Below are 24,518 nucleotides of genomic sequence, written 5' to 3' on the forward strand. Positions count from 1 at the left end.
TAATTCAAATGTAGAGGGTTAAGGATGAGGAAACTGGGTCATCAACACCACAACAACACATTAGGTATAGCATCATTACAATCTAAGTAATTCACCTTTCATACTTGAGTTCAAAGAAGAACCAACCTTCATACCTTCTTGCCCTTCATAGGACATTCATACTTCAATTACCAATAAGTTCATAATCAACATCAATATAAGCAATTGACATATTTCCTTCATGGCCTTCAAGGCTTCATTCAAAGACTCAACCCTAGTTTCATAGAAATTATACATAACCAAGGGTAGAATCATCATCCAAACATGAATTACATAACATCACATTCGATTCATAGTCTTCAATCAATATCCAACACAAACTAGGGTTAGAATTAGGAAAAGAAGGAGAAACATGGGTCTCATGGGAATTCTTCAAGAAACCACAAATACAATATAAATTCATTCATAATTGTTCATATAACATTAATCAAATTCAGTTTATAACATCAATTTCACTTTAGAAAGAAGACCCACATTTTTGGATTGAAAACCTAGAAATTGGAGATTTTGAAATTCATCTTGAAGGGGCATCTTGGGGAAAGGAATCCCAAGAGTAATAAGTAACCATACCTTAGTTGATTCCTTCAGAAAAAATGGAGAAACTCCAAGAAATTTGAGAAAGAACCTTGAAACCCTAGCTCCAATGTATTCTTCTTCTAAGGTTTTTAGAGAGAGAGTTTAGAGAGAAGTGGGAGAGTTTGATTTCAATTGGGTGTTGTGTATAATGACCAAAACTTATGAATTTAGACTTAAAAAACCAATATATAATTGACCTCTAAAATACCCAAAAGACCCCTACTTAAATAGGACTTAAAAGGAAAAGTCCAAAAACTCCTCATTTAAATGGTCCCCGTCAGGGACCACGACCAACATTCATGGACCGTGAAAGTGCACCACGGGCCGTGGTACTACCCGTGGTGTTGGAGGCAGTGGCTCCCCTTTCGTGCACAAGCCAACACTTGGCCAAGGCAAGACCACGGAGCCTTCCACGATCCGTGGTGATGGCCTTGGTCATGACTTGGCCTTGTGGAGACAAGGCCTTCAAGCCTTGGTGCCAAGTGGTGTTCACCAGCCCCCTTCTCTCTCGTCAAGTGCACCACGGCCCGTAGTGGTGCCCGTGGTGCCTTGGGCAGTAGCTACCCTAACAACCCCTAACTCCCTAAAAGCTAAGGGAGCTCCACGCCCACATTCATGAGTCGTGAAGTGGACCACGACTCGTGGTCCCTCTTGTGAAGGGTGAGGCGTTGTCTAGGACACTTGGAGGTCCCTCTCCATCGACCAAGGAAATTCCACGAAGCCTCCCACGGTCCGTGGTCATGACCACGAGCCGTGGTGATGGCCGTGGAGTTAGAGGCAGTGGCTCCAAATTTGGCACTCCTCCCTTAGGCCTTAACTCATAGACCACCATAGCACACCTGGATGGTCTACTAACTTAGGGGAATTCATTTTATACCTCATTGACACTACGTTTAGGCTCTAGTTCAACCTACGAAATTTCCGGGGTGTTACAAGAATACACAACTACAAATTTAAATATGAAATGTATAGAAACAAATAAGAATTAGTTAGCAAACAATTTTCCAAAAATTGGATATATATATATGAATCAGATTTCTCTAAGAAAAAAAATGAGAACAAAATTCTCTCCTCCAACATTAATCCACAAAATTCATGGTTTTTTCTCTCCTTTCTTTACTATCAAAATAATCCGTATATATTTGATTATATAGATGATTATGGTCATTTATTATGGCTTTAATTCAAGGTTAACTCTTCACATTCTTTATATTTTAATAGTAATGGTTGACAGTTTTAATAGATGAATGCAATTTTTTATTATGTTTTTAATGAAAAGCTAACTTTTCAAATTCTTTAGGCATTTTATTATTTCATTAAAAAAAGTAGATTTCCAGCATCCCCTAATATTTAATATATAATAACCAATAATATATGACTTTTAAAAAGAGTGTTAGTATAAGGGTAAAATGGTATTTCAACTTTACACTTTGGAGCTTCCCACTTTTAGTAATATATGATTTGATATGATACATGTTGAGTAACTCATAAATCATGATAAGTGAAATCATATTGAGAGATATTTTATTTGAAAGAATCTAAGGCATCATTTGTTTGCACTTAATGGAGGTCTAAATCTTAATCATTCAGATTCAGCCCATTAAGTTCGTTTGTTTCTTTTTTCAAATGGAAAGGGGCCTAAAATACCCTTCAAGTATAGGAAATGGAACAAAAATACCCTTCTTCCACCTTTGGACTCCAAAATACCCTTTCATCCACCTATATGGACCTATATTACCCTTTCACTTAACAAATTCTTTAAGAGTGGTAATTAATTCTTTCATTAATGATGTGGCAATTTTTAATTATCTTTTGCAGCAAAAAATAAGACAAAAACAAGTGTCTGCTTGCATAGTCGTCTTATATTTTTTGTTGATTAAACATTTGGTTCTACGTATTTATCTTCTTTGTTCCACTTCCAACACTAAATTATTAGTCAGTCACTCACGACTCACGCTGACGTTATTTCAATCTTACACAAAGATTCTCCTCACCAGGTATCATCAAATGCATTGATTCGTTTAGAAGGGTTCTCCCCTTGTTTTTTAAGATATGGGTTAGTAGAATTTTAAGTGGGTCCGGTAGAATTTAGTTGGATTCGAATTTGATTAGGAGAAATTGTTATTTTTTGGTCAATTTAATTTCAGCCAATTCAAGATTACCACATCATTAATAAAATAATTAATTATTAATCTTAAGGAATCTGTCAAGTAAAAAGGTAATATAGGTCCATATAGGTGGATGAAAGGGTATTTTGGAGCCCAAAGGTGGAAGAAGGGTATTTTTGTTCCATTCCCTATACTTGAAGGGTATTTTAGGCCCTTTTCCATTTTTCAAAAAGCCTCTTAATGGATCTGAAGAGGTCTGAACGGATCAGATCTGTAGGAGAGTCTTAACAACATTTAGACTTATTTAATAAGTTATAAAATAATACGGTATCGCCTCTCTCGGTCTTTGCATAACTTTTGCTCTCACAACTACAAATTTTCTTCCTCTTGAACTGGTAAATTTTCATAATCTTTACAAGTACTTTTTTTATATTAATAATTTTCTTAAGGTGTATTGATGTTTGTCAAGAACACTTATTGCAATAATATTTTAGTGTATTGATGTTGATCATGGTTTTTGAGTGAAAAAAATACTATCCATAATTAAAAATAATAACCATGTATACATATTTGATGTCTCTTATTAAAATTTTGTCTTAGGCCAGTAATTTTATTGAGACTCTTTGATAATCAAACCTATCTGTGAGATAACACTAATATAATATTGTTGTTGAACTAGTTGGTGACAAAAATAATGGAGCTCCTAATAATTTTTCATTCCAATCTTCAGTTTCAGCTGGAAAAAAAAGTTTTGGGGAAGAAAAGAAAAACTTATTCGTCTCAATTGGAAATTGATGAGAAGATGATTACTGCTTTAGAGTTGTTGATTAAAAAAATAGTGCACCCACATTTGAAGAATATATGAAAAAATTAGATGGACTTGGATGGGAAGAATCATTATTCAATACATGCAAGGGTGGATCTATCAAGGCCAGTGGGGGTGCCACGCTATATATATATATATATATATATATATAACATACATATATATAATGAACTTGCCACCCAGTGAACAAAATCACTTTGTGGTGCCCGTGGCAGAGGGTCATCATTTCTTTGTGGAGGTCACAAGATCGAATCCCGTTGATTGCCTTTTTAAAACGAATAAAAATCTGCACAACACAATAGTCACCGTCAGCATTAACAAATCTTTTTTTGTTTCTAATTGTTATTGATTTATTATCAAGTTTTAATAAATAATTATTTTTTACTAATTGAATTTAATAATCTTTGACTTTTCTTTTCTTTTTTATTAGGTAATATTTATTTAAAGATATAAAATTTAAAAACAAAAGTTGTGCTCTTTCTCTTTAAATTGAAAACCATGTTCGTCTTCTTCTCCAAATATCAATCTCCCTCACCCAATCGCTCTGATTCAGCTATTTTCTTCGTTTATATTTGAGTTATCAACTCGATACTCTCATAATTTATTGAAAATTTTAACTTTGTTCACTTCATGCTCTCAGTCGAATGTGGGAGCAAATTTGTAGTATATATGTATAATACATAAATGTCATCTTATTACTGTTCATATTTTGTTGTTTGGTTTGTCATATAGACTGGAAAGACCAATAATTTGATTCAACACCTAAATTTATTTGATCGATGAATTTACTTGGCACCCAGAGACTCTAAATCCTAGATCCACCTCTAAATACATGTGTTATGGGAAAGTGACAACTAAATAAAGCATGAATGACGTTAGAGGTTCTAAAATTAGAGAATTGGATTAAGGTTAATGAAAAAAAAAATTTAGTTTTTCTAATTAGCTAAAATGTATGTGAGGCGCTAATAATGTGATACCTTATTTATTATTTTTCAACTAGTAACTATCATACTTATTGAACTGTTTGATATTATATTGTGCCTATAAAATATTTTTATTCGTGATTTTTGATGTTATGTTGGATGATTATGATGTTTTTTTAATCAAAAAGTAATATTTTTTGTTGAAATGAAATTTTTATAACATTTTATTAATATAATTTTTCATTTCATATGTACATTCAGATATTGAAAACAAATAATGTTAATCATTCAAAGTTCAGATTTAAAGACCACGTCTTAATATTCAGATGTGTATTCAGATATTGACACTTAGATCTTAATGCAAATCTTAATATTCAGATATGTATTTAGATTCAGAACTAATGGAAACAAATGAGGCCTAAGTCATGAAAATTTGATAATCTGATACATGCATCTGAAATAATGATTCTGAATCATGAAAATACTTGCATGCTAAAGATTTATGAAATTATCATTGAAAAGGTGGAATTATAATTGAAATGATGTAATTAGGGACTGTTCATGAAGAAAAACTTATTTATAATGAAACCCCATGAAGATATTGAAAGTTTTAACTTGTAGGAATCATAAACTTGAAGAATTGGGGTTTTCTTAGGACTCAATGGGTCAAAGGATACCAGTGATGAAATCCCACATACCTGGAGTAGAAATCTTGACTTGATTCTTGGAATGGAGACTTGAAGCATGGAACCTAGTTCTTATTTTAGATGAAACTTGAAAGGAAAGAAATCTAATTTGGGGAGCTTATGAGGGAATGAAGATTTTTGGGCTGATAAAATCTCCTAATCCCACTTAGAATAAGTTATAACGATATAGTTTAGAAATTAAAAGAGTAGGAAAAGATAAAAGTAACTCTGGCTTAAAACCAACAAAGGCCTTCTACAGTTGACTTCCACGGATCGTACACTTCATTGACCATGAAAATCCCCGTGAACGGAAAAAAGTTTTGGGTTCTAAGGATCAACTTCTATGGATGCTTCTATGGTCCTTGGATCTATTCAGTGGTCGTATAAGTGTGTGAAAGATAGAGTTTCTAAGTTATGGAGTCTGGGCTTACGAAGTGATCCATGGTCTATGAAAGCCTTTACGATTTGTGAATGTGTCCGAGAAACTCTCTTCCAAATTTTCCAATTTTTGAGCTTGGGTCTGTGGATCCCATACAGCTCGTGGTTCATTTGACCGTCTGTGAAAGGGTTCATACAAGTGCCTTTTTCAGCTAATATCAGTTCTTCTAACTTTTCAAGGTGACATCTTGTAACACCCCATATACGGAAGAGGGAAGCTTAGCAAATTTTTAGAATTTCCAGGTGTCACCCACGAGGGCCAACCAAGCCCCCTAGGTCAGACCGTAGGTGGACACCATGAAAAACTTCCTAAGGCAGTAGCCACGCCAGGACCCACTCCCCGTGGATAGGTCCACGACTCGTGTCTAAGGGGTTCGTAGATGGGCAAAATTCTCTGTTGAGACCACGCTTGACTAGGACGGACCGTAGGTCCATCCACGGTCTGTTGTTAGGGTTTCGTGGGTAGAGTCTGGGGGTTGAGTATAGGGCATAATGGTCCTTTCCAAATTTAATTAGAATTAAGTGGTGTCATTTTACCCTAGCCTAGACCACCTATATAAGTACTTTAGACCCCTAAATTAAGTCATTTAAGTCATTCTCTCAAACTCACCAAAAGAATTGGGTTCCTCTCTCAAATAATTCTCTCTCTAGAAAGTTGAAGAAGAAGAAGAGGGTTCAAGCTAGGTAAAGTCAAGTCTCCATTTTTCCAAGCTTTGTGGGCTTTGTAATCAAGGTATGATGTCTTATTCATCCATGAAATCCTTTCATCTATGGAGCCCCATGTTTTCCCCAATTAGAAGAAGAATTCCCCAAGTCAAACTAGGGTTTCTTCTAATGTTATAGGTTATGATCCAATTGAGTAGATTATGGTTGTTTATGATGGAATTGCATTTTTTAGTATGATTGTGCATATACCCATGCCTATCCCTTGTTTCTAACCTAGAATTGATGAAATTGGGTTTTATGCCATGAAAGGGGATATTGAGGATTTGGATGTAATCTTCTAGAATTGATGTTATATATTGTAGATCTCTTGAGAGTTAAGAATATAGAAAAAATTTATAGAGATTAATGTATGCATGATGAATCATGATTAGTAGTGCTTGAGATTAAGGGCTATATGATGAATTATGATTAGATTGCTCAAGGTTGAAGCATATAGATGTGAATTGAATGAGATCAAGTATATATATATGATGACTTATGACTTGTATGCTTGAGGATTAGAATGTCTTGAGATCTAGGCATATGTGATTATTATGAGAAGCATTGCTTTGAGAGTAAGGCTTGTATTTATGAATGTTTATTGCTAGGGCTTTAAGAGTAAAGCTGATAAGATGAACTATGAATGTTAGGACTTTGAGAATGAAACTTATATGATTGTTGAATTGTAGATAGAGTTGTTGTGGACGGATTTACCCACATGACCTATATTATGTATGTATGAATGAATAATGTGAACGGTTTACTCACATAGAATGATTCTAGGTTGAAATGTTTGCTCACCAAAAATCAATCTAGACTAAATACTAAATGAATGATGAGGCTAGAGGCGACTACCCTCGACCTCCATATGTAAAGGATATGAGGTGATTTCCCATACTCCTTAGAATTGAACAATAGGTGATTTCCCATGTTCTTATTATGACGAATGGGCATGAAGGTGAGTACCTGTGACCCTTATGAAATGATGTGGAGGCAAATCCCCATGTCTTTAAAGCTGGACTTGGTAAGACAAGACCATGCATGGTAGCTTGAGTAGTAGATCTCATGGATAGCCTTGGATTGAGAAATCGTACCCTTCCAAAGGTTAGCTTGGACTAGTATAATAGAATGTTTGCATGATAGCCTGACTTGGTAAGGCCACATTATTTCATGATAGTTTGGATTGAGCAATAGTACCCTTCCTTGAGTACCTTGGACTTGCATGAAAGGATGATTTCCATGATAGCTCAGTCTAGCATAATGCGGTGCTTTTCCCTGGTAACCTTGAATTGGTGAGTTGTAACCATTCATGAGTAATGATGTGTCTTGGACTAGTAATTAAGTACTCTTCCATGACTCGTATGAACATGAGGGACTAATCCCTGAATCAAAGTAGCATAGTTATGATGAAACAATCTTTACTTCAAGGAGGTATTGTAAGTATGTTTTGATATGAGATTGATTGTATGATGATAGCTTAGCTTGGATTGTTAATTTAGTTGCTTTCTTTGATATGTATGATTAGAGGTGGATGACTTATGTAATGAGTAAGAACAAGTTGAGTTTACTTGAGAAGTGTTCCTCTTATGATATGATGATTTATGTGCATTGAATATGCTTATGACTTATGTTGTTATCTCTTATGATTATGGTATATGTCTTATGTTGACTAATGTCTATCTTATTCTTATGTTTATGATTTATGCTAGCCATTATATTTAGTACATTTTTATACTAATGCATACTCTTGCCTACATTCTTATCAAATGTAGGGTCTGGCGGTATTGACTTCCATCCCCGTGGCTAGGTTCATAGTAGAGCAATGAGTGAAGATTGGTGAGTCCTCATAGCATCGAGGATTTGATCACCTTTTCTTTGTGTCTTTCATTTTATGTTTAGAACTATTGTATGAGCTGTGTCCTAAGACTATTCAAGTATTAGATGGTTTGAGACAAGTGTAAAGACTTCCGCTTCGTTTTATAAAACTTTGATATTGTGTGAAAATGTTTTAAATTTCCACACCATTTTCTATTATCTTATGTTATGAAAGCTACGTGGCTTGTATGAGGCCTCTCGGGTCTTTTACGCCATGTTACATCTAGGGTCTACCCCTGGGTCGTGACAAACTTGGTAATCAGAGTACAAGGTTTAGAATGGTTCTAGGATGTCTCAAACCACATCTAGTAGAATCTTGTTCATAAGTGTGAAGCGCGCCACATTTATGAATAATAGGCTATAAGTTGTTTAGGAAACTTCACTTCTTCACTTCTCTAAGTCGTGCCATAGAGTTTAACTCTGTAAGGTCTTTCTTCACCATTTTCTATTATCTTATGTTATGAAAGCTACGTGGCTTGTATGAGGCCTCTCGGGTCTTTTACGCCATGTTACATCTAGGGTCTACCCCTGGGTCGTGACAAACTTGGTAATCAGAGTACAAGGTTTAGAATGGTTCTAGGATGTCTCAAACCACATCTAGTAGAATCTTGTTCATAAGTGTGAAGCGCGCCACATTTATGAATAATAGGCTATAAGTTGTTTAGGAAACTTCACTTCTTCACTTCTCTAAGTCGTGCCATAGAGTTTAACTCTGTAAGGTCTTTCTTCTAATTCGTGCCCGATGGTTTTCAGGATATGACTACTACAAGGGCTAATGCTAGAAGGAATGAGGAAGACAATATAAATCAAGAGGTTTCTCCTCAGGTTCCTCCCCCAAGCAACTCCAAAGTTGTGGAAAATCCTCAAGAGTTTATAGATGAGGTCTATAATGTGTTAGACATTATGGGAGTTACTTCGGCGGAGAAGGCGAAATTGGCCGCTTACCAACTCAAAAGGGTTGCACAGTTTTGGATTAATCAATGGAAAGAGGCTAGACCGGTAGGAATGGGTCCCATAGAGTGGTAAAGGTTCAAAACTAGTTTTCTTGATAGGTTCTTCTCTCTAGAGATGAGAAAGTATTTGATACTTGAGTTCATTAACCTTAGGCAAGATAAAAAGAGTGTTAAAGAATATGCGTTGAGGTTTACTCAATTGTCGAAATATGCTCCATCCTTAGTGGCTGACTCTAGGTCTAGCATGAGTAAACTTGTGTCGGGAGTGTCTGATTTAGTAGTGAAAGAATGTCATACCGCCATTGATGTGCCATGAAATCTTGTCACATTTGATGTTTGAAAACTAAGGATTAATAGTAGAATCTAGTGTAATTATGTAGATATGATGTGTTTGTTGATGTTTGTACAGGTAAAATAGGTAGTCGTGAAAGAGAAAAGAAAAGAAGAATATCCAAGCTGGAATCTGAGATTTTGATGTCCAAGTGAAGACCACGGAACCCTACACGGGTCGTGGTCCTTCTGACAAGCCGTGAAGCAGCTCGTGGTTGCCATCCAGTAGGCATACCTTTCAGAGTAAAGGTTGATGATAACACAGGTAAAGTTCATGGCCACCTATACGGGCCGTGAGGATCAAGACGAGTCGTGACATGGTTCGTGAAGTTGAACCAGTGGCCAGGAGTCAAGGAGTTAAAATGGGATTTGACCAGTTGAAGGCCATGAACACCCTGATGGACCGTGGTCTCTATAACGGTTTGTGGTGTTGTCCGTGATGCATTTGTAGTGTACAGGCATTGAAGACCCAAGTTTGGAGAATTACAAGTGAAGACCACAAAGGGCTTCACGGACAGTGAAGCCTTTGACGGACCGTGGTGGCATTCGTGAAGTGGCGCAACAACTCAGTCCTACTTCGAGTAGGACTCATTTTAGAGACTTTATTTGAATTAATTAGGTTGTTTTTAGTTTTTATCTCGTCTTATCTTGAACGAGCGATGAAGTTTCAAATATTCTTAGCTTTAATTTTGAATGATTAACATTGAATCAGTTTTGAAGTTAGATTTCTGGATTTTGAATCATTAAAGTGCTTATTGATTTTGCTTATTTTCGTAAGTACTTTCTTATCATGTTTTCATTATATAATTATGTATGTTTACGTGAAATCATTAGTGGCTAAATACCACAACTGGGATTGTGGGATCTATGATGTAAATCTAAGTATAATTTCGTAAGATGAGTGGAAGGCGATTTATATCTACAAACTATAATTTACCTTTCGTTATTCATATATTCTAATAAGTGCACGCATTAGAGTTAGGCTGTATATGTCACTTGTTCGAGAGAAAAATGGTAGTTGGGAAAAAATTGAATTAACCTGAAGAAACGGAGTCAAAGTTCGAGTTCGAGAGAAAAGAACTTTAACACTATCGTAAGCGAGGGTAAAACTTGTTAACACTCTAGGAACGAGAGGGCTTGAGTGAAAGTTATCTAATTAGACTGAGAAGTTTTAAATATATCAAACTCGCCTGTATTTTGCAGAGATGAATTGCCTGAAACTCATTTACGGAAAAACATTAGATGCAACATTATAGGGAACACAGTCCTAGTTTCATTTAATTATCGAAATAACTTTAGAATTAATACTTTGTTATTGTTAATCTAGATTTTGCTTACCAATCTTAGGTACTAGGACATTACAACTAAACCCAATTTACATTACGTAATTGTTTTCTTTAGGAAATAATAACAACATTTGGGTAAACGCGACAGTGAAATCATTTCTGTAAAGAAATTCTATGTGGGATTGACCTGAACTCACATTGAGTTCTATAAATTGACTTAGACCGTTCATACTTCTTAATTGAGGTGTAAGTTTGGACGTATCAAATTTTGGCGCCGCTGCCAGGGAATTTTAATTTAGAAGTGTTTTACTAGCTTTTATTGGAAGTGTAGTGATATTTCCTAATTTTACGTCTTATTCTTTGTCTGTGTCTCTTTCAGGTGAGTTCGACTGTGTATGCCAAATACTAGAAGTAAAGGAGCTCCATTGATTCCTTACAACCCAGAACTTCGAAATACTATTCGTAAAATGGTGAATGCATAAGAACTTGAGGCTCAGAGGCAAAGACTGGGACTAGAAGCTAAAACTGCTACAAGAGGTATTCAACAGAATGTTGTGAACAACCCGCCTGGGTTGGGGGAAGAACACATAGGAGTGGATGAAATAGTTCCTCCCCACCGCCAACCACTAGCCCCAAGGGGTAGATCACAACATCCAACTCACATGATGTACGAAGAGGATGACTTAGACTTGGACGGAGCTGGAGCCACATGAGGGATAAAGTTACCTACACTACCTCTAGGTGTGAAATTTACAATCACCAGCACTATGATTCAATTGTTGAATGTGAAAGGTATGTTCAGAGGTGTAGCTGGTGATGATGCGAATCAACATTTGATGAATGTTGTGGAGATATGAAAATCGCAAGAAATTCCTGGAGTTAGCCAAACAACAATGAGATTAAGGTTGTTTCCATTGTCTCTTACTGGGAAAGCAACAATTTGGTTGAATGAGATGTCAGATGACTCAATCAGGACCTGGACTGAGTTGAATAAGGCTTCCTGGAACGATTCTTTCCTGAATCAAAAGAGTTTCAGATGAAGGATGAGATAAGTGCCCACAAACAGTTACCAGGAAAAGCAATGCATGACACCTGGTGGAGATTCAGCCAAACCCTGAAAAAGTGTCCAAACCATGGTCTTACTAAGAGACATCTGAAACAGGCTTTTAATAGATCTTTAAATTATGTTACTAAACCTGTTGTTGATGCAGTGTGTGGAGGATCATTCATAAGGAAGCCATTCTCAGAGAGTATGTAGCTGACGGATGAGGTGTCTAAGAATAATAGGGCATGGTACACCAGGGATGCAGAAGTAGGAGATCTTGGGTTCACTTTTGAACTTTTAGCTGAACAAAGAAAAAGAGAAGAAGAGAGGGATCAGGACATGGCACACATGAGGACCCATATAGATCTACTCACGAAGCATATTGTCGCAAGTTCTGAAAAGGTAAATGCTTTAGGACCTCCAAACAGGTATGAAGATCAGGAGATCGATCTAGATGAGGAGGCTAAATACTTGGGCAACCAAGGAGGTTTCCGGAATTATAACTCGGGAAACCAAGGTTACAAATTTGGAAACGCAGGTCAGAACTACTCCAGAGAAGGACAATATGACACGCCAGTAAATAGAGAGTAGGAAACTGGCAGAACAGAGATGGGTACAAAAATGATTGCAGTGGTGTGTATGTGCCCCCATGTAATAGAGACTGGGCAAGTGGTAGCTCCATTGGGTCTAAGTTGGAAGACATTTTGGCCAAGGTGCTCCAAAAAGTTGAGTCAACTAATGCAGGGGTGAAGGAGATGAAACGTGATTTCTCCAGTATGAGTCAACTGGTAGACTCTCACACACACCTCCATCAAGTAAATAGAGCAACAGTTGGGGAAACTTTTAGCATCACTAAACCAGAGGAATAATGGGTCACTACCAAGTGAAACTATTCAAAATCCTAAGAAGGATGGGCATTGCATGGCTATCACCACTAGGAGTGATAAGATTCTTAATGACCCTATTTCTGCAGGTACTAAGCATGAACAGATGTTGGAGAAAACTAGAAGAGAGGAGGCCGAAGTTGAACATGTAGATGACTTTGAGGACGCTCAACCAATAGCAAAACCAGCAGGAGCAAAGGAAAAAAAGTTGAGGGAACTATGCCTCTACAGAAGATACCAAGACCACATCCTTCTTTCCCTCAAAGGCTTAAAAAGAAAGCCGAAGATGGGAAATTTGCTAAGTTTTTCACCATGTTGAGACATATATCAGTGAGCATACCATTGGTTGAAGCCCTAGAGAAGATTCCAGGATATGCTAAGTTCATGAAGGACTTGGTCACGAAGAAAAGAGTTGTAAGTATTGATTTTACTGACAATGTTCATCACTGCAGTGCTATTCCTACCAGGTCTCTGGTACAGAAGAAGGAGGATCCGGATGCATTCACCATACCGTGTACCATCGGATCAATCAAATTTGCAAAGGCCTTGTGTGACTTAGGGGCCAGTATAAACTTGATGCCGCTGGCCATCTACAATCAACTGGGGTTAAGAATTTCAAAACCCACAGTAATGAGGTTGATGATGGTAGATAGGTCGGTGAAGCGACCTGTGGGCATCTTATGTGATGTGCTCATAAAGGTGGACACTTTCATCTTTCCGGTAGACTTTGTTATCTTGGATTCCGAAGTAGATTTTGAGGTTCCCATAATTTTGGGAAGACCATTTTTGGCCATAGGACGAGCATTGGTAGATGTTGAGAGTGGAGAAGTGAAATTCAGACTCAACAAGGAAGAGGTAAAGTTTAACATTTATAGGTCAATGAAACAGCTGCATGACATGAATGTGGTATCTGCGATAGAAACCTTTGATGAAAAAGAGATGGGAGCGACCATTGAGGAGAGGCTGGCTGTTAAAACATTAGTAGCCGTGTTGAAGAATTTTGAAGCGGATTTCCGACTGACTATGTGGAAACCGTAAATGCTTTACAGGGTATGGGAGCACACTCTTATGCTTCAAAGAACTGGACCTGGATTTGAAAAACAGGCCAAGTCCACCAACAAAACCGTCCATTGAGGAGCCGCATGTGTTGAAACTAAAACAATTACCTTGTCACCTGAGGTATGTGTTTTTGGGCACTAACAACACTTTGCCTGTGATCTTGGCTGCAGATTTGAATGATGAACAAGTTCAAGCTGTGATCAAAGTGTTGATAAGGTATAAAAGGGCAATTGGGTGGACCATTGCTAACATCATCGGGATCCCTTCGGGTATATGCACTCATAAGATCCAATTTGAGGAGGACTGCAGCCCAATCATTGAACACCAGAGGAGGTTAAATCCACCAATGAAAGAGGTGGTCAAAAAGGAGATCATCAAGTGGTTAGATGTTGGGGTTGTGTGCTCCATTTCTAACAGTTATTGGGTCAGCCTAGTGCAATGTGTGCCCAAAAAGGGTGGTATGAAAGTGGTTGTAAATGCGAAGAATAAGTTGATCCTGCAGCGACCAGTCACTGGATGACGAGTGTATATGGACAACAGAAAGTTGAACAAGTGGACCTTGATGGATCACTTCCCAATGTCATTCATGGACTAGATGTTTGGCAGGTTGGCTAGAAAAGGGTGGTACTGTTTCTTGGATGGATACTCTGGCCATAACCAGATATCAATTGCTCCTGAAGATTAGGAAAATACCACTTTTACATGTCCCTATGGCACCTTTGCATTTAAACGCACGCCATTTGGATTATGTAATGCACCAACAAATTTCTAGAGGCGTATGATGTCTATCTTTTCAGACATGGTGGAGGACACTCTGGAGGTATTCATGGACCACTTTCATTGGTAGGTGATACTTTTGATGAATGTTTGCTCAATCTTAGCAGGGCTTTACAGAGATGCAAGGAGGCCAATCTAGTGCTGAATTGGGAGAAGTACTATTTCATGGTCAAGGAAGGTAGAGTCCTTGGTCACAAGGTGTCACAAAAAGTGTTAGAGGTTGACAAAGCCAAAATTGAGGTGATTGAAAAGTTGCCTCCACATATTTGTGTGAAAGTTGTTTGAAGATTTTTAGGACATGCCGGATTTTATAGGCGTTTCATCAAGGACTTCTCAAAAATTACACACCCCTTGTGTAAGCTTTTAGAGAAGGAGGTGAAATTTGCTTTTGATAAGGCATGTCTAAGAGCCTTTGAATGCCTGAAGGAGAAGCTGATTTTTCCCCAGTGATCATTGGCCAATATTGGGCTGAACCATTTGAGGTAATGTGCGATGCTAGTGGTACTGCCCTAGGAGTTCTGTTGGGACAGAAATGCAACAAGATGTTCCATCTGATCTATTATGCTAGCAAGTCACTAAATTGAGCACAACAAAACTACACAGTCACTGAACAGGAACTACTGGTTGTGGTGTATGCTTTCGAGAAATTCAGAGACTACTTGATGGGTACTAGAGTGATAGTCCACACGGATCATGCAGCTCTGAGATACCTCATGGCAAAGAAAGATACCAAGCCAAGGCTGATCAGATGGGTGTGGATGTTTCAAGAGTTTGATTTTGAGGTTAAGGATAGGAGAGTTTGTGAAAACTAGGTGGCTGATCACCTGTCTAGGTTGGAGGCTGAAAAGAAAGAGGAACTTGAGCTAGAAATCAATGATTTGTTCCCGGATGAGCAGGTATTAACTGCAACTCTTGATCATATTTTTTGGTTTGCTGGTTTTGCTAACTTTCTTGTTAGTGACTTGATGCATGAGGGGCTGACATTTCAGCAAAGGAAGAGGTTCCTGCATGATGTGGGTAAGTATTTTTAGGATGAGCCCTATTTTTACAGGGTGTGTGCTGATAATATCATCAGGCGATGCATCCCTGAAGCTGAGATGTTGAATATTCTAGAGGCTTGTCACTCCTCTCCAGTGGGTGGCCATCATAGAGGCGCTCAGATAGTCCATAAGGTGCTTCAGAGTGGGTACTTCTGCCTATAATTCATCAAGATGCAATGGATATAGTAAGGAGTTGTGATGTGTGCCAGCGGCAAGGAGCCATCTCTCGACACCACGAGCTGCCAATGACACTTTTTCTGGAGGTAGAGTTATTTGATGTGTGGGGAATTGATTTCATGGTCCCATTTGTGAGCTCTTATGGGCAGGAAGTATACACTGGTGGCAGTGTACTATGTGTCCAAATGGGTTAAGGCAGTTTCTCTGCCTGAGAATGATGGCAAAAGTGTTGCTGGCTTTCTGAAAAAGAATAACTTCTCAAGGTTTGGCACACCCAAAGCTATTATCATTGATGGCGGTTCCCACTTTTGCAACAAGGTATTCACTGCGCTTCTAGCCAAATATGGGGTTAAACAACACAAGGTGGTAACACATTATCACCCACAGACTAGTGACCAAGTTGAGGTATCCAATAGGGAAATAAAGGCGATTCTGGAAAAAAGAGTGAATGCCAACATGGAAGATTGGGCACGAAAGTTAGATGATGCTCTATGGGCAAATCGGACAGCCTTCAAGACACCTATTGGTATGTCTCCATATCAATTGGTGTTTGGAAAGGCATGTCATTTTCCAGTTGAGCTTGAGCAGAAGGCACTCTGGGCATTGAAGAAGCTGAATCTAAGTTAGAGTGAAACGGTAAACCTGAGACTGGATCAAATCAATGAGATGGATGAGTTTCACTTGAGAGCATATGAGAGGTCTGCATTGTACAAGGAGAGGATGAAGTTGTATCATGATAAGCATATTGAGAAAAGAACCTTCACTCCTAGTGACTTGGTGTAGCTTTTCAACTCCAGACTTCGTCTGTTTCTGGGGAAGTTGAGATCCAAATGGTCTGGACCTTTTAAGGTAACTCAGGTGTTCATTCGGGAGCTATTGAGCTTGAGAATGACAAGGGTGAGAGGTTCAAGGCCAATGGTCAGCGAATCAAGGCATACTTGGGTGTTCCAGAAGAAGTGAAATTAGTGGATGAATGTAAGCTTGATGAAGTCTGAGTAATCAAGTAACCTGCGTCGTGCCGCGACGTTAAATTGTGTGCTGCTTGGGAGGCAACCCAAGATTGTAATTGTAATAGGTAGTTTTCTTTTTGTCATTTTTCTTTGTTTATATAGAGTCACTGTGTTGATGTGTGCAGGAAGGATTTGAACTAAGAATGACAAAACTTAGGTGCAGACAACTCTTCACGAGCAGTCCCACGGGCCAGGGTGCCCTTCACGGGCAACTTCACGGCCCGTCATCCTCAACACCAGCCAAATGAGGCTACTGGAAATTGCCATAAATTGATTCACGAAAGGGTTCACGGTCCGTCAAGCTTTGTACGGACCGTTTAGCCTCTCATGAACCTCAGGTAAGTCAACCCTCCAAAGTCATGTTTACAGACCACTATACGAACCATGGTACCCTTCACGGGCCACTTCACAGTCTGTCATCCCTAACCCATTATCACTGCCACATGACCCGACCCTTGCGTATGGAAAGATTAAAAAGAAACGTATATATTACTCTTCAAGCGCCGAGGGTCAGGTATTTTTCATCTCATTCTCTCTTCCATAATGGTTATCAAAGGCATAAAGAGGTTTTTCATCAACCATAAGTTTCAACTTCATCGAACAATCGAACCCAAGTACTAGTGTCAAGTCATCAAAGTGTGGTTCATTGTTTCTCTGTGTAGTGAAAAATAATTGTGATCTCATTCGAAGTAAGTTTCCCCATGCTCTTGTTATGAGTGTAATCTTATCTAGAAACAAGTTAGATCTACTTCTATTTGATTGAATTTGACCAGTATTATCTTTGATGATATTTACTTATGAGGGTCTGATGAATTGTTGTGGGTTTTGTTTAAATTAGTTGTAATCTTATGTGGGGTGGTTGAATTTGTGTACAACTAGTGTTGATGTATGGGTATGATCAATTTTTGAGAAATTAGTATAGCATGATGCTATTAGTAAGAAATTGTGTCGAAATCTCTTAAGTTCAGTTTGTCTATGTGAGTTTCGCCGGTCTATTAGGATGAAATTGAAGGAATACTCAGTGTTCCCTTGTGAGTATGTGTTTGTTGGATGAGTATTGTGTTTAGTTGCGTTGTGCTTAATGGATATTAATGGATTTAGTAGTTGCATTGTGATCATGTACTACAAATGGGTGTAGCCTAACCTATGGTGATTTTGAGAGAAAAGGGCACTGAATATATGTGAAGTGTAAGTTCACAATAGGGTTCACGGACCATGATGACCACCACACCCCGTGAAACCAATCGTGGTCCACACTTAGCATATGAAATTCACACTATTACTTTCATGGGGGCTTTCATGAACCATGGTTCACTCTACGGGCCGTTAAGCCCTCCATGAACTTTAACCAGTATGGCCCCTATCTGCACCTATGTTCAAGGCTTGTTCACGACGGTCTCCACGAATCGTTGGAGCTACTACGACCCGTGTAGACCTCCGTATAAAAAAAATAGATATTTTTATTTTATTTTAGTTTTGCTTTTGTATTTTTATTTCTTTTCTGTATTTTAATTCTGTGGCCTTTCCCAATGATAGATTGGGTGACGACATTCTTAAGGTAAGGTGTCACGTTGTAATTGCACAGGGAAAGTCTGAGTACCCGATAGTGTGTCATTTTACTATTTTGCGTACTAATGGGTTTTTGTATTTCTCGGGTACTATGGCTCCTCGAAGAAAGAACGGAACTAAACATTCCTCACCTACACCCTATCAATCGAAAGGTCAAAACGCTTCAGAGTCTAGTAGTTCCTGAGGTTCAGATAAATACCACCATTGAGGAGTCTCACCTCGAACTACTAGATCCCAGACCGCGAGGGCGATTCTCCAGAACACTCATTTCCCGTCTGAAGAGGAAGGTAGTAGTTCTGGTAGCGGTGAGGAATCAGGTAGCCAGTCTAATGATGGTTTGGGAGGCAGTACAGAGTCCGAAAGCGGCTCTCAGGAAGATGTAACCACATCTCCACTGCAGTAGGACCAGAGGCTGTACCTGGAGCTCAGACAAAGGCAGGTGCCGAAGAGTGGGATGATGAGGTTACCCCATATGATACAATGGTCCAATATGTTCACCTCCACGAATTTGAACTAGTGGTAAGACAGCAGCTGATTGATTGTTTCAGATCTATTCGGACAGTGAACAGGTCGGAAGATTTCTTCAATAATGGAATCGTGAATAAGTTGGGTGGATTTAGAAATAGACCACTCATGCCTGAGACTAGGGTAGTGATGGCAGACATCTAGGCATTCCCAGATATTTATATACTATTCTAGCTTCACCAGTTTGAATGGATGAACAATGCTCCTCGGGAATACACCAGCCACCTACCTCGAGAGTTCTGTGCAATTTACACATCCACTCTAATGAACATTGATACGAAAACTAAAACAACGAAGAGAGAATAGAAGACAGTTGCAGCCACACTGGATCCTTTGGATACAGTCACTGTGCAGGGAAGGATAGTGAACATCTCTAAGGAAACAATCAATAGGATGTTACATGACCTAGAGTATACAACGCCAACTTTTGTAGGACTATTTGAGGGTAAACACCATGTTGTCACGAGTGAGTCGGAGATGGAGGATCCTAGTTCGAGAGAGCGCATCATGCATTGAATTGTAGGTTATACCGCCGCAGAATGAGAAGCGGTAGCATGGGTGTCTGATCCACATGTGTTGATTACAAAGGCGTCCCTCAACTTTCCGGCCAAGGTCTGGTGGTCCATAGTTCGAGCACAGTTTCAACCCACAACAAATGATAATACACTTTCTCCATCACTGGTATCATTGGTCGCGTGCCTCATGGACGGATACCTTGTGAATGTGGGTCAGATCATCGCCATGGAGATGCGAGAGAGCGCGCTGAATGAGCGAGCAGGTTTGTCGTTCCCTGTCTGATAGGGAAACTTTGTTTGTAGGATAACATTCCCCGAAATAAGTTGGTGGATAAACCGGTTGAGGCATCCAAGATAACTGCAACTTCCAAAATCCAAGATGTTGCCAATCCTTTGTTTGGGAGAAAATCAGGAGCAGTGGGACCATTAATGGTTGTACCACATACAACAGCAGTCCTCCCACAGGCTGAAGGCCAAACTGAGTCGGATGAATCCTCACAGCCAACTTCGGGGGCACCATCACCACCACCAGCTTCAACCTCCCAGGCTACAACTACTTTTATCACTATTCCTACTGCTTTCCTTGAAAATTTGGTTGCAGATCAGCAACATACCAAGACTTTGGTCGACCAAATTATCCACTGGATGCCCCAGCTCATAGAGCGCGATGTGTTAGCTGCGGAGAAGCACGTAAAAGATGAAATGCAAGTTCAAGCTTGCTATTTTAAAAAATAGGATGGATGGCTTGGAGGCCCATGTCCAAGCGCAGTTGCAGGTTGCCGGTTCAAGCAATATTGAAGAGTTCAAGAAGCAGTTGGCTGAGATACGAGCTCAAGTTACTAAACTAGCTGAAAAACTGGTACAGGTGCCCAATCTAGTCATGCCAGACTCTTTTATGAAATTGTTCAATGAGACGCCTACCACTTAATCACTTGACGATTTCTGGGGAGAGCTACCCAAGATTAAGTCCGGCAAGAGAAAACACAAAGCCGTAGAGTCTGATGAGGAGCTATCTGCTGACCTATCCAAAGAGGAAAGACGACAACACAAGAAAGCCCGCAAAGCATCGAGGAAGAAGGCAAGAGAAAATGAGGCATTTTTGCAACAACAGCGAGATGTGGTGTTTGCTGGCGCTTCTGGTAGCGGAGTACCTATCCCGGTTAGTGGTGCAAAGCCTGATCCAAAGTTGGTTTCTGAGAGTGCACCGATTGATAAGGGTGCCGACGTTGATCCGGCTACCGGAGCCTAGTGTGCCATAGGTATGACCCCTCCTCACAGCCCTGTATTATTTTCCTTCATTGAATTTGAGGGTAAAGTCTTTTTGTTTAGGGAGGGGATGGTGAGTAACTTGACATTTTAGCTGTTAGAATGAATGGAGGTTGACTCTATGTTTGTCTGATAATTGTGATTGGTGTGTTTGTGTTTTGGAGGAAAATGTGAAGTTTTTGTGTTGAATTGTGCAGCAACCTAGTTATTTTTTAAATGAAGGCCTTAATCTGAAATTTAACTGTTAGGCTCTTTTGATAACATCTTAGGTACTGATGAGTTGATCACTCCTAGTCTGATGAATAAATTGGTGAACTAATAAACTGGAAAATGTAAGTCTGTGTCATGTGTGTGTGAGGTTTGCTTGAAGTTTAACGCTAGGAGCAGAAACTAGAACTTGCCCGAGTAGTCTTGCTTATATCAGAGAATAACTGAATAGGAAAGGATCAGTAGGCCATTTTTGCTAAGCCATTAAAACCCAAAATAAAACAACCAAATAAAAAGCTTATCACTTGAACCTGATTTGAGCCTCAAAATCAATTTTGTTCTTACCCATTAAATATCATATCATTGGTTCTCCGAAGATACGATGTCACAACTCAGGCCAAAGCCTAAGTTGATGGTGATTGCAACCCGAGCAGAAAGAAGATGTAAAAAAGAAGGTTCAACCAGTTAGCTGAAAGAACAAAATGTAATATATATATATATATATATAAACAAAGGAAAGACTAAAAAAAGTAAAATAATGGTTGTTGGGATGTACTGAAAGGAAGAAAAAGAGGGAATCGCTCAGAAAAAATTGTGTGCGAACAAAACTTTGGAGAACCAAGGTACTTATCACTCACAAACCCAAAAATCCATTCCCTAGCCTGAGCCTATGTTACAAGCTGATAAAGCCCTAAAGTGATCCTATTGTAGTTGTTTGATAGATAAAGTGTATAAAGCAAGGGCAAGCTTATGGTCTTTTGTTGTTAGTGTTAGAAGTTCTTTGAGAGTGTGAATGTAGAAATTAGTCCAGTTATCATGAGTGAGGGACTTCTTTCGGGTGAGGACACAGTGATTGCATTTGATAGTTAAATTGTGTTAGTTGATATCACACATGCATAAGCATAGTCGACTGTGAGTAATGAGATGTCATCAATTGATCCTTGCATGTTAGATTGATGTTTTTGGATACAAATTATGGTTAATAAGGCTTCTGCATGATTAGGATATTATCTGTGGGGTTTGAAGAGTCGAATGTTTGTCTTTATCATCACTTGAGGACAAGTAATGGTTCTAAGTTGAGGGTGTTGATGTGTTGAGAAATCTTGGCACATTTGATGCTTGAAAACTAAGGATTAATACTAGAATCGAGTGTAATTATGTAGATATGATGTGTTTGTTGATGTTTGTACAGGTAAAACAGGTAGTCGTGAAAGAGAAAAGAAAAGAAGAAAATGCAAACTGGAATTTGAGATTCTGATGTCCAAGTGAAGACCACGGAGCCCTTGACGGGTCATGGTCCTTCTGACGAGCCGTGAAGCTGCTTGTGGTTTCTATCCAATAGGCATGATTTTCAAGTGAAGGTTGATGATAACCCACGTAAAGTTCACGGCTGCCTATATGGGCCGTGAGGATCAAGATGGGTCGTGACATAGTCCGTGAAGTTGAACCAGTGGCCAGGAGTCAGGGAGTGAAAATGGGATTTAACCAAGTGAAAACCACAGACACCCTCACAGACCGTGGTCTCTATAACGGTATGTGGTGTTGTTCGTGATGCATTTCCAGTGTACAGGTATTGAAGACACAAGTTTGGAGAATTACAACTGAAGACCACGAAGGGCTTCACGGACCGTGAGGCCCTTGACGGACCGTGGTGGCATTCGTGAAATGGCGCGACAGCTCAGTCCTAAATCGAGTAGGACTCGTTTTAGACACTTTATTTGAATTAATTAGGTTGTTTTTAGTTTTTATCTCGTCTTATCTTGAACGAGCGATGAAGTTTCAAATATTCTTAGCTTTAATTTTGAACGATTAACATTGAATCAGTTTTGAAGTTAGATTTCTGGTTTTTTAATCATCAAAGTGCTTATTGATTTTGTTTATTTTTGTAAGTACTTTCTTATCATGTTTTCATTATATAATTATGTATGTTTACGTGAAATCATGAGTGGCTAAACACCACAACTGGGATTGTGGGATCTATGACGTAAATCTAAGTATAATTTCATAAGATGAGTGGAAGGTGATTTATGTTTGCAAACTATAATTTAGCTTTCGTTATTCATGTATTCTAATGAGTGCACACATTAGAGTTAGCATGTATCTGTCATTTGTTCGAGAAAAAGATGAATTAACTTGAAGAAATTGAGTCAAAGTTTGAGTTCGAGAGAAAAGAACTTTAACACTATCGTAAGTGAGGGTAAGACTTGTTAACACTCTAGGACTGAGAGGGTTTGAGTGAAAGTTATCTAATTAGACTGAGAAGTGTTAGATATATCTAACTCGCTTGTATTTTGCAGAGATGAATTGCCTGAAACTCATTTACAGGAAAAAATTAGATGCAATGTTATAGGGAACACAGTCCTAGTTTCATTTATTTATCGAAATAACTTTAGAATTAATACTCTGTTAATTGTTAATCTGTATTTTGCTTACCAATCTTAGGTACTAGGACTTTACAACTAAACCCAATTTACATTCCGTAATTGTTTTCTTTAGGAAATAATAACAACATTTTGGTAAACGCGACAGTGAAATCATTTCTATAAAGAAATTCTCTGCGGGATAGACCTCAACTCACGTTGAGTTCTATAAATTGACTTCGACCGTTTATACTTCTTAATTGAGGTGTAAGTTTGGAAGTATCAAATTATGTTCATTGGTGACATTGATATTTCTCGTCTTATGACTCATGTCCAACAAATTGAAGAGGAGAAACTAAATGGGAGAGCTAGGGAGAAAAAGAGGTCTAGAGATGATGATAATTTCCCTCATGTATGGTCTGATGGACATGGTCGTCCTAAGCATCAACAAAGGTTTTCCTGAAAAGACTCCTCCAATGCTCCTAAGTATAGTGAAGATAGTGTGTCTAACCCTAAACTGCAAGGAATTAGTGGTAAATCCATATGGCCTACTTGTACTAGATGTGGAAAAAGACATGAGGGTATATGTTTAGCCGGCATGGAGGGTTGCTTTAGTTGTGGTGAAAGTGGCCACAAAATGATAAATTGCCCAAAGATGAAGGCTAAGGGAAGAGAGGGTAGGCATCTCCAAGCTAGAGGTGAACAAGAATGTCCTCCAGATGTGACTACCGGTATGTGTTTCATTCATGCTTTATAGATTTTGGTGTTGCTTTGGTTTTCTAACTTGATATGATAGACTTTGATGTTGTCTTTAGTATGAATTGGTTGCATTATTGTTATGATTTGTTTTATAGATTGTAGAACCCAATATGGTTGATGCATATCGTGACCAATGACACTAACTTACAGTACTAGTGTCTACGATCGTCGATAATATAGTAACCTAACCAAGGGTTAGGGTCGTGTCCCAAGGGAGTGGTTTTGAGAATCAGTAGAAAAATAAAATTAAGTTCTAACTAGTCGTACCTAAAGACATTAACGATTAAAAATATTTTAAATTAAAAGGGGTGACATAAGGGTGTCAAATATCAAATGAGGTTTTTGTCACAAGTAGTAAAAAAACAACAAAAATAACAAGAAAATCAAGTATGGGGACAAGTTCTTTGGGTGTGACCGCAATACAAGTTGAGATAAATCGTTGGGTACATGCTTTCGATAGGAAATTTGAAAGATAATAGTGACTAGGCTAAGCTTTAGATGGAAATAAGTTCCCTCTCAGGCAACTTACCCCATTTCAAATGCGTTCTTCTCGGACACCCATTTACCGCATGAAGGCCAC

General features: G+C 38.6%; 1 protein-coding gene and 1 pseudogene across 1 annotated transcript; one reads left to right on the forward strand and one right to left on the reverse strand.

The window, feature by feature from the left end:
* Positions 1–11,880, reverse strand: part of LOC102600574 (inositol-pentakisphosphate 2-kinase-like) — a 54,249-nt pseudogene extending 42,369 nt beyond the window's left edge.
* Positions 11,881–14,926: 3,046 nt separating this feature from the next.
* LOC107060457 (uncharacterized) lies at positions 14,927–16,722 on the forward strand. Its single transcript, XM_015308415.1, has 6 exons — positions 14,927–15,011; positions 15,114–15,307; positions 15,407–15,510; positions 15,562–15,696; positions 15,877–16,349; positions 16,577–16,722. Exons 1-6 carry the CDS (start codon positions 14,927–14,929, stop codon positions 16,720–16,722), a joined length of 1,137 nt encoding a protein of 378 aa, XP_015163901.1.
* Positions 16,723–24,518: the final 7,796 nt, after the last annotated feature.

The sequence above is a fragment of the Solanum tuberosum genome, unplaced genomic scaffold (genome assembly GCF_000226075.1).
Source record: "Solanum tuberosum cultivar DM 1-3 516 R44 unplaced genomic scaffold, SolTub_3.0 scf00084, whole genome shotgun sequence".
Lineage (NCBI taxonomy): Eukaryota > Viridiplantae > Streptophyta > Magnoliopsida > Solanales > Solanaceae > Solanum > Solanum tuberosum.

Excerpts from the sequence above, each read along its gene's own strand:
- LOC107060457 (XM_015308415.1), top strand. The coding sequence starts at position 14,927 with ATGCCTGAAGGAGAAGCTGATTTTTCCCCAGTGATCATTGGCCAATAT. Across the intron at positions 15,308-15,406 it reads TTGAGGTTAAGGATAGGAGA|GTATTAACTGCAACTCTTGA; the intron begins GTTTGTGAAAAC and ends CCGGATGAGCAG. Across the intron at positions 15,511-15,561 it reads ACATTTCAGCAAAGGAAGAG|GGTGTGTGCTGATAATATCA; the intron begins GTTCCTGCATGA and ends CTATTTTTACAG.